The sequence below is a fragment of the Paramormyrops kingsleyae genome, chromosome 6 (assembly GCF_048594095.1).
Source record: "Paramormyrops kingsleyae isolate MSU_618 chromosome 6, PKINGS_0.4, whole genome shotgun sequence".
Taxonomy (NCBI): Eukaryota; Metazoa; Chordata; class Actinopteri; order Osteoglossiformes; family Mormyridae; genus Paramormyrops; species Paramormyrops kingsleyae.
Genome location: NC_132802.1, coordinates 15,845,307 through 15,865,531, shown reverse-complemented (window position 1 = coordinate 15,865,531; position 20,225 = coordinate 15,845,307). Strand labels below are relative to the sequence as shown.

At 39.9% G+C, this 20,225-nt stretch overlaps 1 protein-coding gene across 1 annotated transcript in view; it reads left to right on the top strand.

Annotated features, from left to right (window-relative positions):
* The window catches only part of tmem132e (transmembrane protein 132E), a 178,554-nt gene that overhangs the window by 116,052 nt on the left and 42,277 nt on the right, over window positions 1–20,225 (top strand). The window contains exon 2 of the mRNA XM_023833143.2: window positions 12,691–13,609. Within this exon, the coding sequence (XP_023688911.2) occupies window positions 12,691–13,609 (919 nt within the window). The remainder of the gene's footprint in view (window positions 1–12,690; window positions 13,610–20,225) is intronic.

Here is a 20,225-nt window from a genome sequence, read left to right as displayed (position 1 = left end):
TCTACGTACTTCACTGTAAATGAATACTAATAAAGCGTCTCATATAGGAAATACTTAATGTCTGTTTTGCTGACACTGCACCAATATCCCAATTTGTTATTTAAAGTTGTTTTTTAAGCTTGATGATACAAACTGTAGTTGTGGTATGATGCAGGCTTATATAAACAATTGGCAAGAAATGTATTGCAATTTCTCACAGTGAATTCACTTGTTATAATTCTTTAAAAACACAGTTTCACCCCATGCAGATGCACAAGCATTATCACCTACAGAGAAACAAGTCATGCATAATATTAGGATTTTTCATTTGAGAAGCGATGACTTCCAGAATAAGCCGTTGCTCATTTCACTGAAAATTTACAGACATATTTTAATATAGCCAGACATCTGGTTATATTTATTTGACCATAAAGAAGTAATCCTATTAAAGTTTGTCCATAACTCTGTGTAGTGCCCACCTCAGGCCATTTTTTGGATATTACAGAGACCACTGTGTGATGTTTATGAAATGAATATTTTGACCGAAATGTTGCTCATTCAGATCCTGAACAGAGGTATTCTGCTTATAGTCTCAATGCAAAGCACTATTATCGCAATATAAACAATATAGCTAATCATGTAAGCCTAATTGGTTTCTTTTCAAACAACTGCATTCTGAGGTTTGGTCAGCTGGCAAATAATGTTACTTTCAAAGGCATTAAGTTACCCAAACAGCTAAGAAAAGACTCTGGATATAACTCAGTATACAACAGAGTTTGAATAGCAGTCTGGATACAATGTTAAAACAATAATGACATTTTATTGAAACAGGGTAATCTTAAGTTCCATTAAGTATAATGACTGCAACCTTCACGTGGAAACACAGCAGCAAAATGAGGTGACATTAAATTTAACAAATCAGGAGAACATTTGCTCTGTAATACACACTAATTGCACTTTTGTGATCAACCCAGTTATCAGTTCAGGGCATGGGATCAGGTCATGTGACCTGAGTAAGCTGTGACCCTGTGGCCAGAGTGGATAATAAGATGAGATGGAACATTATCGATCCCCATGGGGGGGAATTTCTTTTTCCAGTATCACAGAAACCCAAAGATAACATAAGAAGACAATAAATACATAAAGGTAATGAGTAATAAAATAGACATGCAAGTAATAAAATAAAGAATAATTATGAGAACTGTGTAAAACAATATCACTATTATGAATGAAAATTAGTTATTATTTTACCTCTGACAGTCTAATGGATTGTTCCTCTTCAAAAGTTTTCCCTAAATTCACCAAGTCAATGTTACGTAGCTAATTGATACCCAGAGACCACATTCAAAAAGTCTTTGGTCTGCTGATGGCAAAGAAAGCCCCAAAGTGCTCTTCTCGTTCCCGATAGATTGGATAAGGTGCCAGGTTAAAGGTCAGTTCCGTCACCGGTTTGTCTGCATTTCGCCTTCTCCTGGGGTATCCATCGAGAAGCGTGGCTGCGAAAACTCTCCATGAGCGGCGCACCTCCAACAACATCTACTGCTGCTGATCAGTTTTATTGTCAGCATATCAAAAAAAATTATAATAAAAATTCCCAAGATGTTGTGTATGAAAGCTACTCTGCACAATTCCACGCACGTGATCACTGTGCTTTCCGCAACTGCAGCTGTTTGTTCCAGTCCTTGCTGTTAATCTGCATTCACTTGCTGAAATATTCAATATCATTATCTTCATACAAAGGAGCTCATAGGACTGAGTAGCTCTTTTGTCAGTGATGTTTTATTAATTTGCTCATATAAAATAAGATGCATTGCTTTGGCTGGCCTCTCCACCCGGTTTCATTCATGCTTAACAAGAATGAATCTTTTTGGGGCCCGTTTTGTTTTCTCTTTTGAGGCTAGCCAAACACCCCCCTCCCCCACACACACCAACACAGACCTCAAAACATCTAAGAAAGTTCTTAGTATATTCCCAATATTTGTCAGCGGGATGCTAACCATTAATCAATAAACTGTATATTAAACATGCATACTCCTTATTTAATGAAGTCATTACATGCAGTAAACATAAACAACTGATTTTCCCTACACATCTTACCCGAGAGGACGCTCTGCCAACTTTCCATGAATCATTACATTCTGTGTCACGAATATACTGCTACATGTTTACAATGCTGCCAATTGTTTTTGCGATATAGCTGTGATTAATATTTACTCTTACACTGTTACGTTTACCTCTGCCAAATACTGTATGATTGAGCTAATATATATTTTTTTGTTTTATATTTTTAGATAATGTGTTTATTTCTTGGAGATATCATACATTTTGCTGTACAGCGACAATATTGATATATTTTCCATAACTGCTAAACAAGTAACAATGTCTAGAAGTTGCCTGAGGATAGATCCTGCTAGAGGAAATCAGAGACAATATCCTGTCAGACCGCAGGCAGCTACTGTGTAGGATCATGTTACCTCGGCATAATCAATTCACCGTCATTGTAAGCAGAAAACTCTGAACACTGATTGTATGACATTCGCTTTACTTACGGCTCACAGTGGAGCTGCTTATTCTCCCTTTTCCTTTCTGTTTTCAAATTAAAGAAAATATTTAACATAAACATGAAGAAAATCTGTTCTGAAATCAGTGCATAGGGCGCAGATTACATTACAAAACTATATAGTCAGCGGTTTCTCTGAAGGAGCGCCTTCCATTCTTGCGCTACTCCTAATCCCAGGTGGGCATCATCACCTTTGCAGCTTCCCAAACGTCACTAACCGCTACCTACCACTTCACTGGAATGGCCAACCATTAAAAACACATTTTAATTTAAGGAAGGCGTGCAGCATCCACAAGGCTGAACAGCATCATGCCCGGACCCGTCTGCAGAAATGCAATTAACTTTATTTATGTTGCCACAGGTGATTATTATAATTATTATTTATTATTATTATTATTACTACTACTGGTAGTAGTGGTATTTGTTTTTAGCTTGACATGGTCAGTGTTTTTCGTTTTATTTACCTTTCATATATAATATATATTTACTTGCACACACATAATCACTGTGCTTATCTAATCACAATGTCAAAACTGTCTTTCTGACCAGTGTTACTTCTAGCATCCGAGTAACTGTATAACTGTAATGCGAGAATACTCCTGCCACGACAACCCAGCAAGACTGTCCCTTCCTCTGAAAGATACTTGCATATTCATGACTGGGACCGAAAATAATGACAAAGGTGTCACTGGCACCAGTGACAGTTGTTTTGAGAGGATGAGCGTAACGAAGACGCGTCAAGTTGCCGATGGCACGGTCCCACTTGGACTGGAGCGAGCCGTGATGCAAGGCATCTGCGGTGTCAGAAGCATAGCCTGAAAAGACATCCAGGGGGGGCAGTGTCCTTTTCCTAGGCACGAAGTCGCTAACTGGACGGGACTTCCCTGCCCCCCACCACCAGCTGGTTGTTATGGTGATTTGGCAGGGAGTTTCTGAGGATGTCACTATAGGAACAGGGCAAACAAAAGGCAGCGTTTGAGTATCACACAGTATGAAACAAAAATCTATTTTTTTTCGCACCGAGGAGCACAGAGTACCGTTTTTGTGTGTCCCCCGTGAAGGATACGTCCGTGTTTGTGCCTCTGCGTATCTGCATGACTCTTTCCATAGTGGCTCCTGTCCTGAATGTAATATCCACTTTATAAAACTAACAATGTCTTGCATGCTTTGTGATTCAGTCTATCTATATTTTATATTTTGTGACTGGTTTATATATTCTTAAATACACATACATATGTGTATGTATATACGTATATGAAGATATATCAGAGAGGACACTGGAAGTGTGATATATATATATATATATATATATATATATATATATACACACACACACACATTTCATATATAGAATATCCTATCTGATTCTCATAGCTAAGTTGTGCAGTAATATGTCTGTGTATGTGTGTGTGAGCGTGTGCATGCGCCTTGCCCGGACTTCCCTCCCATCCAGGGTGCCCTGCTGTCTTGTGCCCTGTGCTGCCTGCAATTACATCCAAGGACTCCCACAGCCCTGTACTGTTGGATGAGAGATGTGCATTGCAAAATTTCCCAGTAACAATCTAAATTAATTAGTCATTTGGTGAATGTGTTGTGTATATATTCACAGAACTATTGTAGTACAATTTAAAGAGTTCATTAGAAATTATTACTTTTTTTGCTAATAATAATATACTTCCTGATAAGTATGCAAACATTAAAAGGCATTGTAGATAATGGCAGTTCTCCAGGGACATAAATCCATAAGTCCATTTCACAAACCCTTACCTAAGGCACACATGATCTAACTCAGATTAGACTTCCCATACCATTCATTCATTTTAAATTAATGAAAAGATAAAGTGTAAATACGCTTGATGGTGTATGTCAACTTTTTGCATTAGTGCTTCCATAAGGTCAAGTTTTCCACACTGCTTTCAGTGTTTGCTCTTCCTCCAAATGGGCAAATTCATGGATGACTTCTTGAGGATCATTGGCATGGTGGTTTGGAAGAATGACTTCAGTGTATGAGAGTTCGTGCTCGCCACTTGCAGCATCCATCAGAGCAAGCAGGCCCCCTTTCAGTCAATGGGCTGTTAGATCTCCGCATGGACTGGCTGTCCATATTGCTCATTAGGAAGCTTCCAAAGTGACATCAATCTTGCTTTGTGTGATTTCGAGCATGAGTGTCCGTTTCCATCTGTGTGACCATACAGGGAGAACATAAGTGACACAGTGTTTCAGAAAGAAATTATTCCGTTAAGTACTGATGACATTTATTCATTTACGTTTTTTAAGTCAATAACAGCCAGGCAACAGATGGGAAAGTGCATGCAAACATGATTGTTTGGCAAATAAGCTAGTAAACTATGTTCATCGTGAGCCCATGGAATAGCAGAATTTAAATCCTTGGAAAATCCTTCCAGATGCTATATTTGTATAACAGAAAATCCATTGAGCCGTCACCTCTTGTAAAAAGTCGTCAATAACACTTTATGGGAAATTTTCATATGACCATCTGTTCAACATGATCAGTTACAAATATCTGTCTGTGTTATGGACATTGCTGGAAAGTAAATGCTATAGTCAGATGTTTGATCAGATTTACCGACTGTAATTTATAAGCTGCCACTATTGTGTTGTTGCATCTTTAAAGTGACTCTGTTGTCGTTTTGCCTACTTACAAAGGATGGAAAATCACAGTTGGGCATAAACTGTATTGCTTTTAATGGGCTCAGTAAATAAGAAGCTATGTAATTGTGGGTGGTCAAAATCAGAAATTCCTCCTAGCAGCCTTGTTCTAGCCTGTAACAAAATGGGTGAGCGAGGAGGCGTTTTGCAGCTATTGAACTGAATTCAGTGTGATCTCCATGGCTGCATAGTCACCAGCTCCAAAGGTTAAGCGTCATCCAACTGACAGCCAGGCATTTCTGCAGACGGGTCCGGGCATGATGCTGTTCAGCCTTGTGGATGCTGCACGCCTTCCTTAAATGTTGAGTCTTCAGAGCCTTTTCTGTATGATCTAGCTAAACTTTGAACACTCATATGACACGCACATCCAGGGCAAGTAGACAGAAACTCAATATCTTCTGCATTTTGCAATCCGTTAAATCTATTTTATCGTTTTAATCTCGTCGCAGTGTTACGCTACACTTAAAATGCAATTCACACTGCAATTCATTAATGGATGTTTTTGTATAAGATTTTTTGCTTGCTGTAACACTGCTGTTATTTTGTAAGCAATGTTTTGATGGTTTCAATATGTGCTGAACTGATAAGTAAAGATGACAGTTCTGCAAAGTATTAAAGAGTAGGTATTCTCACAAAAACTGCTAAACATGTCCTAGCTGTGTTTTTCTCAGTTTTACAGGCGTAACATGTCTCCCTGCTGCTCAGACTAATTGTCTTCCCAGAATAAAAGTGTCAAGTGTCTCTGCCCACCAGTGGTAAAGTAACTAGAGACATGATGTGTATTTTCCACATCCACACACTGAGGAACAATGCAGGATGCTTTATGTTGGTTGGAATGTGAGTTTAATAAATTAAGTTGATTGTATAATTCATTCAAGTTGTCAGTGTACCAGAAGAGACTTTCTGACGATTTAACCAGAATGTGAACTGCTGGCTTGCCTTTCCCGGTAAGGACGTGACACAGTGGTATATAACAAAAAGTTCTATTTCCCTATAGTCTTTGTTTTCTATTTTTTTTTTTCTTTTTTGATTTATAAATATCGCAATATTTATCGCAAAGATTTGAAGTATTGCACTCTGATTTTTCCCCCAATATTGTTCAACCCTAGTTTTAGGACTGCTTTTAATGTGTCTAGTTATCCTTTTGCAGCGTTGAGTGATGTCATTTTGTATGGAAACGCAGTAGCATATAGGCTAGCCAAGTATTGCTAGGATTTTGTTTGTTAAAAATCGCTATTGACTGTAACTGCCGAAGGCACAGACTGTCAAACTTTACTGTATGCTGCTGCACTTGAGCTGCCTCTTCAGTCTAATTTCACTTTCAGTTTCATTTATTCAAGCTACTTTTTAATGTTTTATGGTATCCTTTCGCAGCAGCAACTTTTCGAGAGATGGGGGGCATGGCTGACAGGCTTGGGGGGGGATTTTCTATCCATGAAGATCTGAGAGAGCAGATGTTCACCGCTGTGGTGGCCAGTCAGCTTCTTAGCTTTCCTTTTGACATACGTGATGCTGTATCCCGAACTGCGCCCTCTGAATGTTTTATATATAGTGCGAAGTGGCAGTAGCTTTCTCTTGTTGCCGCTTATACCAGCAGCCTGTCGTGGGGCTCATGCCATGTGGCCGTGCCGCTGTTTTCACAAGTGTGACAAAATCAGCTCCCTGTGGAGCAGAGTAGTCAGACGTCCTGAAGAAACTGCTCTCTGCCTTTGGAGGAGTCCACATGTCGCAGAAAGGACCCCGCAAGCTTGTAGCCGCGCCTTATGATAATATGTCCTGTATTACGTCCAGAGTCACACAAATGTTTATAAAAGCATTTGTTTTTCCCGTGGATTTGACTAGAAGGAAAAGGAGAGGAAGGGATGTCCCTTTCAGCAGCTCTATATAAACCATCAGAAAATGCGTTGTCCTTTATGAAATTTTTACTACGAATTGAAGAAAATAAGAACGAATATTGACTTGATATTGTAGTCTGACTGATTTCACCATCTGGTTGTAAAGCATGTCATGTTCTAGAAGATTTCAAGTTTCATGTAAGACAGACCCATTCCAGTGATTCACTCTGTAATGTTAGCATGCCTGGTGAGGCTGGACAGCCAGGTGACCTTGGACCCCAAGAGGTTTTTTTTTTCTCCTTACTCGGTAGTTGATTCCTCTTCTCCACTGTCTTCTGGCATTCTTTCTTTCCCTCTTCCCTTTTTCCTGGTTCATACACAGGTTTGTATAAATGATGTAGTAATGCATTGCCAAACACCCCTGTCAAGTGCCTTGGGCCAACTCTGTAACAATAAATTCAGTTGAATTTATGGGTTAGAATCGCGTCATATTTAAAGAGAACATTTATCAACTCTCTGACCTGTTGACCATCACCAGCTCCTTACAGTGGTCTGGACGGGAGGCCACCTTCCCAGTTTACTTCCAGTAACACATGCATGCCTGTTTGTGACTTACAGATCTGTAGGTTTTAAGCAGCCTGCTAACCTGTGATTCAGCATTTTATTTTTCCTCTGTGTAACTTTAAGTGCTAATAAATGCACGGTACACTTTCCTGGATTGAACAATAATACTCCGACCTCATTAATTCACAGTACACTTTCCTGGATTGAACAATAGTACTCCGACCTCATTAATTCACAGTACACTTTCCTGGATTGAATAATAGTACGCTGACCTCATTAATTCACAGTACACTTTCCTGGATTGAACAATAGTACTCCGACCTCATTAATTCACAGTACACTTTCCTGGATTGAACAATAGTACTCCGACCTCATTTATTCACAGTACACTTTCCTGGATTGAACAATAATACTCCGACCTCATTAATTCACAGTACACTTTCCTGGATTGAACAATAATACTCCGACCTCATTAATTCACAGTACACTTTCCTGGATTGAACAATAATACTCCGACCTCATTAATTCACAGTACACTTTCCTGGATTGAACAATAATACTCCGACCTCATTAATTCACAGTACACTTTCCTGGATTGAACAATAATACTCCGACCTCATTAATTCACAGTACACTTTCCTGGATTGAACAATAATACTCCGACCTCATTAATTCACAGTACACTTTCCTGGATTGAACAATAGTACTCCGACCTCATTAATTCACAGTACACTTTCCTGGATTGAACAATAGTACTCCGACCTCATTTATTCACAGTACACTTTCCTGGATTGAACAATAATACTCCGACCTCATTAATTCACAGTACACTTTCCTGGATTGAACAATAATACTCCGACCTCATTAATTCACAGTACACTTTCCTGGACAGAGCAACACTTTACTTTTATTGCACTTTGCTATATTTTCTATTGCAGCTGTTTCATTTATTTTTTATATTTGTTTAATATATTTAAAGTATTTTTGCCATATATTTTGTTTCAGCCTTTTATTCGTTCTTTTCATATTTATTGCATAATTAACCTCTGCGACTTCTAGTTATGTCTGCCTGTTGTGTTGTCTAATCCTGTTATGCATTACATGTTACCGCCTGAATAGCATGAGCAAGATTTCCTATTTACTGATGTCCACAAGGCGCATAAAGGACTTTGATTTTGATTTAAGTGCTATTCTGTTTGCTTGTGTCAGTGTTAATAAATATTTGTTTGGCTAAAAATTTAATAATTGGGTCAAAAACACCCATATTTACTTAAACCTCTTATACTTGTGCTCCTTTAACCTATTTTCTAGTCTTAATATCACATTTTAAAGGGTCTGGGAACAGACCAAGGTATTTGGAAAAGATAATAAATAGAAAAAGATATGGGTATAGGCAAAAAAATGATTGAATCAGGGCATTGTAATAATGGTATTTTAAAGCTGACACTTCTCATTTGAGGCTCTTTTTTGGCTTTAGACTCTTGACACATTTAATTGAGAAACAAACAGCTACCAAGAAGCAGAAGAAAGCTACTGCATAAATACAGCACACAATGGGATTAAAATTCCTCTAGGTGTCTCTAGACATTTGAAATCCCTCTTACTGTTTATATGATATTTAGTGGACTTGAAGCAATAATAATGAACACTTAATGAATAAAGTATAAAAACATGCCTGTGGACGGCTTATACAGAGAAAGGCCCCCAGACCGCTCTCAGGTATGCAGCTCACCGGATTCTGTGATTAATTTAATGCTGTGAATTCTTTATGGATATTTCTTTGCTTTCTTTTATGTCTCTCATGTGCCACTGAGATCTGAGTCTTTTTAGCATGTGCAGCACGTGCCTTTAGCCCCAGAATCCTTTGCACTTTCGCCTCCTGTGATAGGCCTGCCTTGCTTATACCATTATGATGTGATCTCACTTCACCCGAGAAAGCTTGACATTGTCTCAATGATTAATGTCCCATAACTAAAAATAAATTTACTGAATCATCGTGGCGTGGATTAGCATTAACTTGTCGGATATTAACTTGCTTTGTGTAGATTCTCTTGGTTTTATTGTCTATTTCTGCAGATATTCCGCTCATTAGATGGCATGTTTTCATGTACCTTGTTGCTCACAGACTTCATTTAGTTTTAATGAATGGAAGGTAATCAGGGAGATATGCCGTTTGAGAAATAGGAGAACAATTAAACAATTAACTGCAATTATACAGATAGATTAATTCTGTTAGTAGTTGGTGCTTTAACTATATTATGTAAATTGTTTTGTTTGTAGAGATGAAAATAATTACAAAAATTACTTAGTTTAGCATTCTTTAACGAGGTAATCATTTTGAGTATAAAATGGAGAATAGCCTATATGAAAAATTAAATGTGCTTAATGAACACTGAGATGTTGTTACATGGCATTGATCACAGAGTGGTTTTGGACCTTTACTTTTAATACAAAAACCAAGCAGGTGCTGGTGAAATTTGTTTCTGTTGTTTTACTGCAAGGCAGATGAAATGGCAGCTGCAGCCTTTGACTCTGGGTGGGCTGGACTTTAACATTTCCCATGTGGTCAGTAGGAGAGCCGCATTTACGCAGCCAGCGCGTGTGCCTCATAGCCCTGCCTCACAGAGGCAGGAAGTGCAGAGACTTCATTAGACTCTGGGGTATTGCAGGGGGCTGAATTGGGGGGGGGGTCACCAGCCAGTCTAGGAACCTGTTCTGCTCCTTTGCACTTTGACAGCTTGATACAAAGCAATAATCACCGTTCAGTACACTTTCCTGGAAAGAACGATGCTGTGCACTTTACTCTGTCTTGTTCCCTATTTCAGCCGTCTCTTCTGTATTTATTACATATATCTATAATATCTGCCATCCCTTCTGTTTCAGCAGTTTCTTCTATTTTGCTTGTATTTATCCCATAAATATCTACTTCTGCAGTCCTAGTTTTACATTTGCTGTGATGTTTTGAGTGCCTTTAAGTTGTTTTGTGCTGCCTAATCCTGTTACACGTTACATGTTACTGGATGGTACAAGTAAGAATTCCTATGTAGTGATGTACAAAAGACAAATAAAGGATCTTGAATCTCGATTTTATTAAAAGGGAAAAAAATATGATCGCATGTGTAAACCCCTGGCACTGCAATATGAGGAGGGCTGTCAGCATAGTGGCAAATCAGAGCCCCAATCTCACAAGGACACCCAAGGTCTCTGTGTATGATCTATATGAGTCATTGGGCGAATGCATTACATGTGGCGTGTGTGTAGGGAGGGGGGGACACTTGAGCTACTAATGCATCCTCATAATGGACCCATTTGCAAAAGCAAGAAAGTATTATGTTGCCCCCAAGAAAAGATCAGCACATCTTTCCCTTAGACAGTCAAATGGCAGCCCCTGCACTGCCAAACTGTGCAAACCCTTCTTCATTAAGAAGAACACCACTGACCTGGCATGAATTAAAATCATCCCTAAGTTGCACTAAATTAGGCAAAGAATGAATCAGTGCTTGTCACAAAATGTTCTTTGCATAGTGAGTTATTATTACTGTCTCTCTTGGTTGAGACTGACTGGTTTTTTTGTAGCATATGAAGGGATAAAATATGAGAAACACAAGGGACTGGTGAGTATGGATGAAAATAAAGGCACACCATTTTTATTGTTATATAGAAACATGTATTCTTTCCCAGAGTGCAGATTGGCAGAGCCGTACAAGAGACTGGGAGCGGAGGTCATTTTTCATAGCTGTAGGAGCTGAACACGAGCGTGATTAGTGAAAGTGGAGAACGTGGCCACCCCAGCTCATCCCTCTCTGGCGAGCATTTCTCAGGGGCCAGAAAAGACAAAAGGGGAGAAGGAAGCTGGTTCATCTGTAATCTTCACCTAATCCCCTTCGTTTTTTTATTTTTTATTTAAATAATCGTTCTTTCTCTGCTGTCAGACCCTGCGGCCCTGTATCCCCACAACACACAGAAAGTGAGGTGAAAAAAAACCCTGCTAGCCGGCACCCACACATCCACAGGGGGAGATAAATCATTCAGGCCTCTTTTTGTGGTGTTAATGTCCTCTGAGGTCCACGTCTCCCAGCGGCGAATCGGAGCCGGGCTGGTGATTACTGGAGTTAGGTGTGGCGAGTCTGGGCGGGCCGGGGGCTTTGTGTACCACCAGGGGAGCCGGCTGGGGGTGTCAAGTTTCTGTAGAATGGTCAGCTTTGAGCTGGAGAGGCTGTAGAGAGGTTTGCTGCCCTGGGGGGTCTAAAAACACAGTTTGAACCACCGCAGACAAAACTTCATCTTTGCTTTGGCTGTGGACTCATACATGCAACAAGGAGCTGCTTAATCTCCAGCTATGGACTATTCTTATCGCTCATGCCCAGTTTTCATGGATATGCTTGTTGTCGCGAAGAAACATAAAGGAGTGATTTAAATGCTGAAGAGCAGGGAGTATGGGCCAGATTGCCGCCGATGCCGATGACCAGAGAAACCACATTTGGCAGTACCGCGTGTTATTCTTCATTGTCATGTGTACGTTTTAAATGGTTTGTTATGCTAATGCAGACAAGTAGCTGTTTTTTTTTTTTAACCTTAGTAGGACCAGTTAGAGAACGTGACAATTTCTTGTGTTACATGGATGTTTGTGGGGTTTTTTTTAAGCATTTTGTCTTTCTAATCTTTAAATTTTCTGATAGGTCATTCTCCATTTGATACATGTTTGCCATTATTTGAGATTTAACTTTCCTATGAGTAATTAGTTCTTATTGCAATTTCCCCTGATACTGTAACGGAAGACAGTATTTTTACGTAAGTCGGATTTACCTTCCCATACCATTTAAGACATCTTATTGCAAAACACATACAATACACTAGTAATATGTGCTAATGAACGCATACTAAATAAATGAAAAGATAAAATGCAAGTTTACTTACAGGTGCTTCCAAAAACTATGCATTTCCGATATTTTTTTGCTTGAGTCCGGATTTAAGTGGAAAATGTGCATGTTTATATGAGCATGTGGTGTTTGTGGATTCACCCCAAAGACACACCCAAGTGTGTAACGCCTGTCAATGTTCATTTCTCTCATCTCTCTACAGTTACCAGTAAAGTGCAGCCCACCAACTCGGACGCCCTCCTCTCGGTGTCTGCCGCCAGTGCTGTCTCCATCCCACCTAGCGTTTACCTCCCAGCCAACTTCAAACTCTCCAACGCTCAGCTGGCCTTCTTTTTACGAGAAATCAGGTCACCTTCGCAGGTCAACCAATATGGACACCCCCTGCAGCGTTCCGAAAGCTTTGTCGTCTTCCAAACCAAGGAATTACCAGCAGTTAACATCACCTTTGGACCTTTTTCACAAGACCAGACCCTTTCAAAGGACCTCCTGCAGCCATCCAGCCCCTTGGAAATTCCTAGTAGGCTTACAGTCAACTGGAAGGTCCGGGCTTTCATAGTGCAGACCAAGGTCTTCTCCAGCAACCCCAATGTCCAGGTGCTTTTCTACATTGCTGGCCGAGACTGGGATGACTTCAAGGTCCTCAACAAGCTCCCTTGTGTCCGACTTCATGCCTTCAGGGACATTCGTGAGATTAAGACGTCCTGCAGGTTACGTGGGAACCTGGCCCAGTGCCTGGCTCAACTGGAAATCCCTTCAAACTGGTTCAATGTCAATGTGGCTCCTCTTGGTCGACGCAAGGGTACCGAGGGGCTGGAACTGAGCGGAGAGACCCTGCAAGCGGAGCTGTACTACACTGTCCATGATCCGGACGCAAGCGGCGAGTGTGGGGACGGCTCTCCACGCCGGGGGGGATCCCGGGGAGAGATGCCCACACAGCACCCCCTGCTGCGCATTGGGAGCATCAGCCTGTACCAACCCAACCAGGAGCAGATGGTGGTGGACAAACAGCTGGACAAGAACATGTTCCTGCGGCTGCCGGAGAAACCCCTGAAGCCAGGAGAAACCCTTAGCATCTTCCTGTTCCTCGTGCCCAACTCAACCGTTGAGCAGTTCACACTCAAGTAAGTCTTATTTTATGCACATGATATTCTAAGGTTACCATTATAAAGTCCATTTGACACTTGATTATGCCTGTTTTTCATATGAATTGTTAATTTTATATAAATTTATAAATTTTATATAAATATAGCATGTCATGCCCTGTGGGTTGATTAAATTAGAGCTTTTCTGCTGGAGAAACAGAATATTTGGTTTGTGGTAAAATGGGTTTCTCTGTCAGCTGGTGTCAGGAAGCTGACTTTTCCAGGATTTGAGCTGCTTGTATATTCTTTATTCAGATTGCTCAATCATTCCACATGATTTCAGATTACAATATATGATAGACTTAATTGAATCTAGGGGGAATTTTTTGTGCATAAGGAAATAATAATAATAAATTAGCAAATGGGATATAAAAAAACAGATAGCAGCAGGCTTTTGCGATTTCAAGGATGTGAAGCTTCCTGACATAAAGGCCACAGGGAGGGTGTTGGTGAGCAAACGCGGAGCGGGTAATCTGGTCAGAGGGGGTAATCTGGTCAGAGGGGGTAATCGGGTCAGAGGGGGTAATCGGGTCAGAGGGGGTAATCTGGTGAATCAGCTGCTATGTCACACAAAGACGTGGCTTTATGGTTTTAAAAGGATATCGATCCTCTTAAAGAAAAAGTAATGTGTGTTAATTGACATCTGTCTGAATTAGAGTTCTGGAGTTGACCTACTTCTTGTTGACTTCGAGCTCAGGGGATGTGATACCTGCCCTCTCTTTCTCACCCTTTGGATTTCAGACTTATTCCACTTCTCCACGATAATGAGGGTTAGCATTGGTGGGGAAGCATTCACTGGAAGGATAGCCTTAAGCAACATTAGATATTTGACCCCACTTCCTACTGTGAAAAATATGGTGGAGGGAGCTGATATTGGCTTTACACTTAATGTTTTTTTTTTTCTACAAATACATTAAATCTGTTTTTCCTAATCCCCTTCAGTTAGTATATTTTTAGTTAGTATATTTTTGAGCATATTTTACCTGTCTCGTAATTTTTAAGTTTCACTTTTGTGGTTTGAATTTTCTAAAAAAATCACTTTTACCTTTTAAAGTGAGGGCAGTAAATATATTTATGTGAATATATACTGTGAATATATTTATGTATTTAGATTAAATGTTTTGTTTGTAGTCCAGAGTTGGGAAATGACCCTTATCTCCATTATAAGTAATTCATGAATGGTTTAATCTCTGGAAGATGCTGTATCCCTGCTACTTGTTGAGAGGTGCAGATTCTGGGTAATAAACGTTATGATTTCCACACCTCGTGGCCCTTTGCTGCTGGCTCAGTCTGCTCTAGCATCTAGCCCCCAGTGCCTGAGGGCATCCGCTTCTTGTAACAGCCAGGCAGTGTACTTGCAAGCAGCCACTGCTTAAGTATTTGTACTTTTGTGCTGGTAAGAATTTCATAGCAGTAGCTTCAAGTCAATACTTGTCCCCAGGCCCCGCCCTGATTTTTGTGGTACTTCTTTTACAGTTTCTAATTGGCTTAAAATTAGAAATTATTTTTTACTTCCTGTTTATGGGAACGTCTCTTCATCTCTCTGCTACTGTTTGCAAATACACACACACATAAAATCTATCATTCCTACAACAGCCGTGGTCTTGTTCTCAAGTTCTGCATGTCCATTTAAAATGACCTCACTTTTCCTGTTACTTGGCAACAGCACTATAGACAGCAGTCCTTTCCTTATCCCTCACTTTTGTCATCTTTCCATAATAACATGTAAATATCACATACAAAGTAAGTTACTCTGACTGCATTAGTGTACCCAAGTTTCTAGAACGCATCATCATTTATTGTACATTTACATGAATGCAGTTACTCAGATGTAGATCTGAAAAAGGGGGGAAGCAGGGTAGAGGCACAGCCCTCAGTAATATTTCAGTGCATAAGTACATAAGCACAAACAATCTTGGTGGCAGCCCTTTGCGGACAGCTTACTCTAGAAAAAGAGCAAGTTGAGGGAGGCGTAAAGACAATTTCCCCACAGGAATCAATAAAGTATCGATTATTATTATTTATTATTATTATCTTGTCCCCTGTGTTCTTTATCCCATTTATAAGTTAAAATTAAAGTCAGCAATGGTTAAATCAGAATCCTCTTGACTTAATAAAATACCACTGTGGGTTGTAAAACAAAGAGAAAAAATGCTCTGTGCCCTGTGATGAGCCGGCATCCCATCCAGGGTGTCCCCTACCCTTTACTGCATGCAACAGAGTCAGCCCCCTTGTACTGGTTAAGTAAGATGGATGGATATAGTGGTACCTCAGTTCTCGAACTCATTAGTATTCGAATTTCTTAAAAGTCAAACCAACCAGTTAGGAAAAAAAATACCTAGGGCTCGATCTGAATCTCAGAATTCAAACCGTGAACGCCTAAGAGAACCTAAGATAACTTGTATGCGCGGGGAAATGAGTCACGCGGCACGTCTCTCAGCGGAGACAAAGGGTAACGCTTCAGTCTTAGCCTCACATGCGCTGCGATAGCATCGTGTATGTTTACACTAACTGAATACATATATTTAGACAGTAAAAATACTAATAATAATATTAATAATAAACCATTAATACGTTTAATTATAATAATATTGTCGTGCCGAGCGGGGACGGAACGGAGACAAAGGCGCAGACGTCAGGGTATCGGGGAATACGGGGTTTAATTACAGGTAAGGCAGGCAAAACGCAGACGGACAATACAATGACCGGACTGGGGAAACTAACTGAAACGCGGACGAAATACAGAGGACTAATGACAACGACCAGAAACAGCTGATTACACGGGGATTCCACACGGGATTAACGAGGGGGCGTGGCACGCGGAAGGAGCGGACGATCGGGGCAGGACACATTGTTTGGATACATTTATTTTCTTACTTTACAAATTACTGTTTTGATAAATGTGCTTAGATGTGTTTAGTACAGTATATGCTCTTCTTGTTTTATCCGGTTCATTTTGTGTTTAAATGCTAAATAAAAATATATTTAGGTGTAATTTTTTGGGGCCGGGAACCAATTAATTGGTTTTCCATTATTTCTTATGGGGAAAATTCGATCACAACTCGAACTTTTTAGGATTCGATCCAGAGTTCTGAACGGATTAAATTCGAGTTCTGAGGTACCACTGTATTAAATGCCCTTCACACATGTAAGCACTGGGCTTTTCTCACATTCAGTTTCTTTCACTGGCATTTGAAGTGGTAATGACCTTTCTGTCTGTCGGTGGTGTGGACTGCACTTCGTCTTGCACTGTCTTGCTTTTTTTAGATGATTCTGCTGATTCGTCAAAGCAAAGCTAAAGAAAGAGTCATCTATACAATGAAACACGTAAACATTTGCTTTTCAGGTAAAATAACCAGTGAATTAAATATACCTCAAATCCACAGTAACAATGTCCCCAGAAAAACAAGAGATTCTGTGAAATAGGTCTTTAAATATGAATTAATTGCAGTAAGTCTTTCTTCCCACCTGCATTTCTTCCTTTGAGGACCAAGCCTTTCTTCTTCTGGTAGTGAAGTACATAATAATTGACTGACATGAAAAGCATGGGTGAAAATGGAAATGTCCTACAAAGTTCTCTCTTTGTCTGATATCTGCTTCTAGAATGATTACAATTATATGGGTTAAGAGATGCTTTCATGTTACTATGCAACTAATTTCCATTTACTGTCAATGCTGAATTTTTTGATATTACATCATATAGCTTAATAACTTCCATTTGCTAGTCCATTTTCTATAGAATGCTAACTAAATGGATGAGAGGAGGCGAGTAGGTACGGCAAAACCATGTGACATGAGGATGAGAGGAGGCGAGTAGGTACGGCAAAACCATGTGACATGAGGATGAGAGGATGTTATTGGATACAGCCTTATTTAGGTGTACAGAGAGAGGAAAATCACCTTGATGCTGTGTTTAACGTGGGATAATTAAATACCTTACCTCATGTACAGTATAGCGACAGTTTGAATAACCACAAGGAGGCATATTTATGTGCTTTTCTGTCTCAAATGTGCCAAATTTTCTTGCAACTTTACCTTGTGTATGCCAGCTACTGCAATAAAGCGATCTGTGAATGCAGACTCTTACAAGCTAAAATGAAAACTTTGAAGTTAAATTTGCAGGAGCCAGTTTTAACTATTAAGATCAAAAGCTTGTAGTGGATGAATTCCTGTTAATTAAGTGACTGTAGATAGCTAGTAAAGCAGCTGGAAACTTGTTAGCAGACACAAAGGGGATTTCAATAAACGGTCATTAAGAACCCATTCATGTACAAAACAATTGCCAAAGAGATATTTGTTGCAATTAAGTAACCATGCATGTTTACATTTACATCTGTTTATTTAGCAGACGACTTTATCCAAAGGGTTGTGCGGAAAGTTTGGAGTCAGAGCAGGATCAGCCAACATCCAGCACCCACTGGAGTAGCTGTGGTTAAGGGTGTTGTTCTTTTTTCTGTGCGTATGCATGCACGTGTCTACACCTGTTATGCATGTTTTTAACTTCTATAGTTAAATAGCAATGTTACCATGGTGTCAACACTAATTTCCATTTTGAGTTCGAGGCGGTGTGCGGCACAGCTCTCCATCTGATCAGAAGGTCATCTGTTCAAATCTCAGGGTCATAGTGGTTTCCATGTGACACCAAGAGTACTTTCACAGTTGGGTCCTTGATCAAGGCCCTTAACTCTCAATTGCTGCAGCGTCTGGCTGACCCCTATTTCTCAAAAAATTGTCACTTTTGCTAAATAAATAAATTGTGAGTTCTCTCTTTGATTACAGTCATACACAGGCTGGAAAAAAATGGGAGCGATCTTTAATGTCACGTGTTCAGCAAATCCCCGGGCTTCTTCCTGCCACAGAAGTCCCCATTCAGTGTTAAATGTGTCTTGCTGTGCCCCACCGGCCTGACGCCCAGGAGCCGCTGGGATGCCGCTGTTCACCTGTGCTTCTGACAGCGGTGTGTAAGGACCGTGTGAGTCTCATGCGTGTCTTCCTGCTGCGCCAAGCTAACCACCTATCTTTTGACCGCATTATCAGTGTTGAACAATGCTGTATTTGGGCAGACAAAAGACAAATGTGCTGTTTTGCATAGTATTTGTGGCTTAGCGGGTGAGGATGGTGTACCTCTGATCTGTAGGTCACCAGTTCAAATACCAGGGTTGGTAAAGTGATGTCACCATCGGGCCCTTGACCTTAATTGTTCCAAGGACTGGCTGAGCCTGCTTTCTCCATTGTACCTCACTTTGGATAATAGCATCTAATGAGTAAATGTATTACTTTTGCATTAAATTAATTTGTTTAGCGGAGACTTTTTTTGGATGTTACGTATGAACGAGGCAGATAGTACAATTGCAAGCATTTAGCAGTTTGGGAGCCAGCAAAGTGACATATACAGGTTAGCACTGTGTTTCTATAACACCCTCCCCATTCGGGGTGTCTTCATAAATACTGGTAAGTATCAACTGCTAAGGCAATTTGGTGTTCAGACCTTGGAAACTATACAGCTCTGGAGAAAATTAAGAGACTCATTTCTCAATTTATGGGTATGCGCCTGTGTAAAATATACATGTTTTTTTGCAAACTCCAGCCTGGATCTTCCCTGCTTCTCATTGATGAAGGGCTTCTTCCTGGCTTTATTGGTTTTTCATACTGCATCTAGGAGCCTGTTATGAATTGTCCTAGCAGTGCACTTCATACCACTTAATGTTTCCCATTCATTTTGAAGGTCACTTGATTCATGAGGCACTGTTGGATAAGTTGACAGTCATGTCTGGCATTAGAAAGTTTGCTTCTGCCCTCTCCCTGGCTGGTTTTTGGTTATTGCCAGTGTCTCTTGCTTTACCTTGTTCTCATGTACTGCTGTGTTACAAACTTTGAGCCTGGAAGCCACCTGCCTCGCAGTGTAGCCTTCTGCATAACCAGACTTTAACCAGAGTATGCAGATTTTAAAAAAAATATAGTGGTCTCAATTTCTCCCAGAACTCTATATGCGCTAAATTAAATTAATTGGTAGATTTTTAAATCTACTGGGAGTGAATTGTAAAGAGGCTGACTAGCTTGTTAGGAACATTGTCAGAAACCACAGCAGTATACCATAACAATGGGTGCTGTAACACCTGTTGGCAGAGGTGGAGATTTCAGGTCCAGAGAGTACAAATCCAGACCAAGATTTTGTTTCAACCAACCAGTTGAGTATAAAGAGTCAGCCACAGAGTACTCAACTTTATTTGTTTAAATCAGCAGTTATCCCTAAAATTCACTTTGTACACTGTTCCCCACAATGTACTAAGTAGCTATTCACCTCTTTGAGGACCACGACTCAGAAAAGGATTTGTAAGTATTTAAATCTGTTTTTAAATGGCAAAATGTAGTGTGCTTTGATTTCCAGTAATTTTTAAATATTTATGTATTGTGAAGATAGTATTTTCATTTCAGTAATACAGCTATGTAGGCTGTCAGTTATTTACTTACTTATTTGTTAACTTTCCTGCACTGCCACGGTAGCCAGAAGGTTGAAATGTTAAATAGCAAAACATAATTGTATACTTTTACACTGGTATTTGTTGAATTAAATGTAATTTTTTTAGTAAGTTTT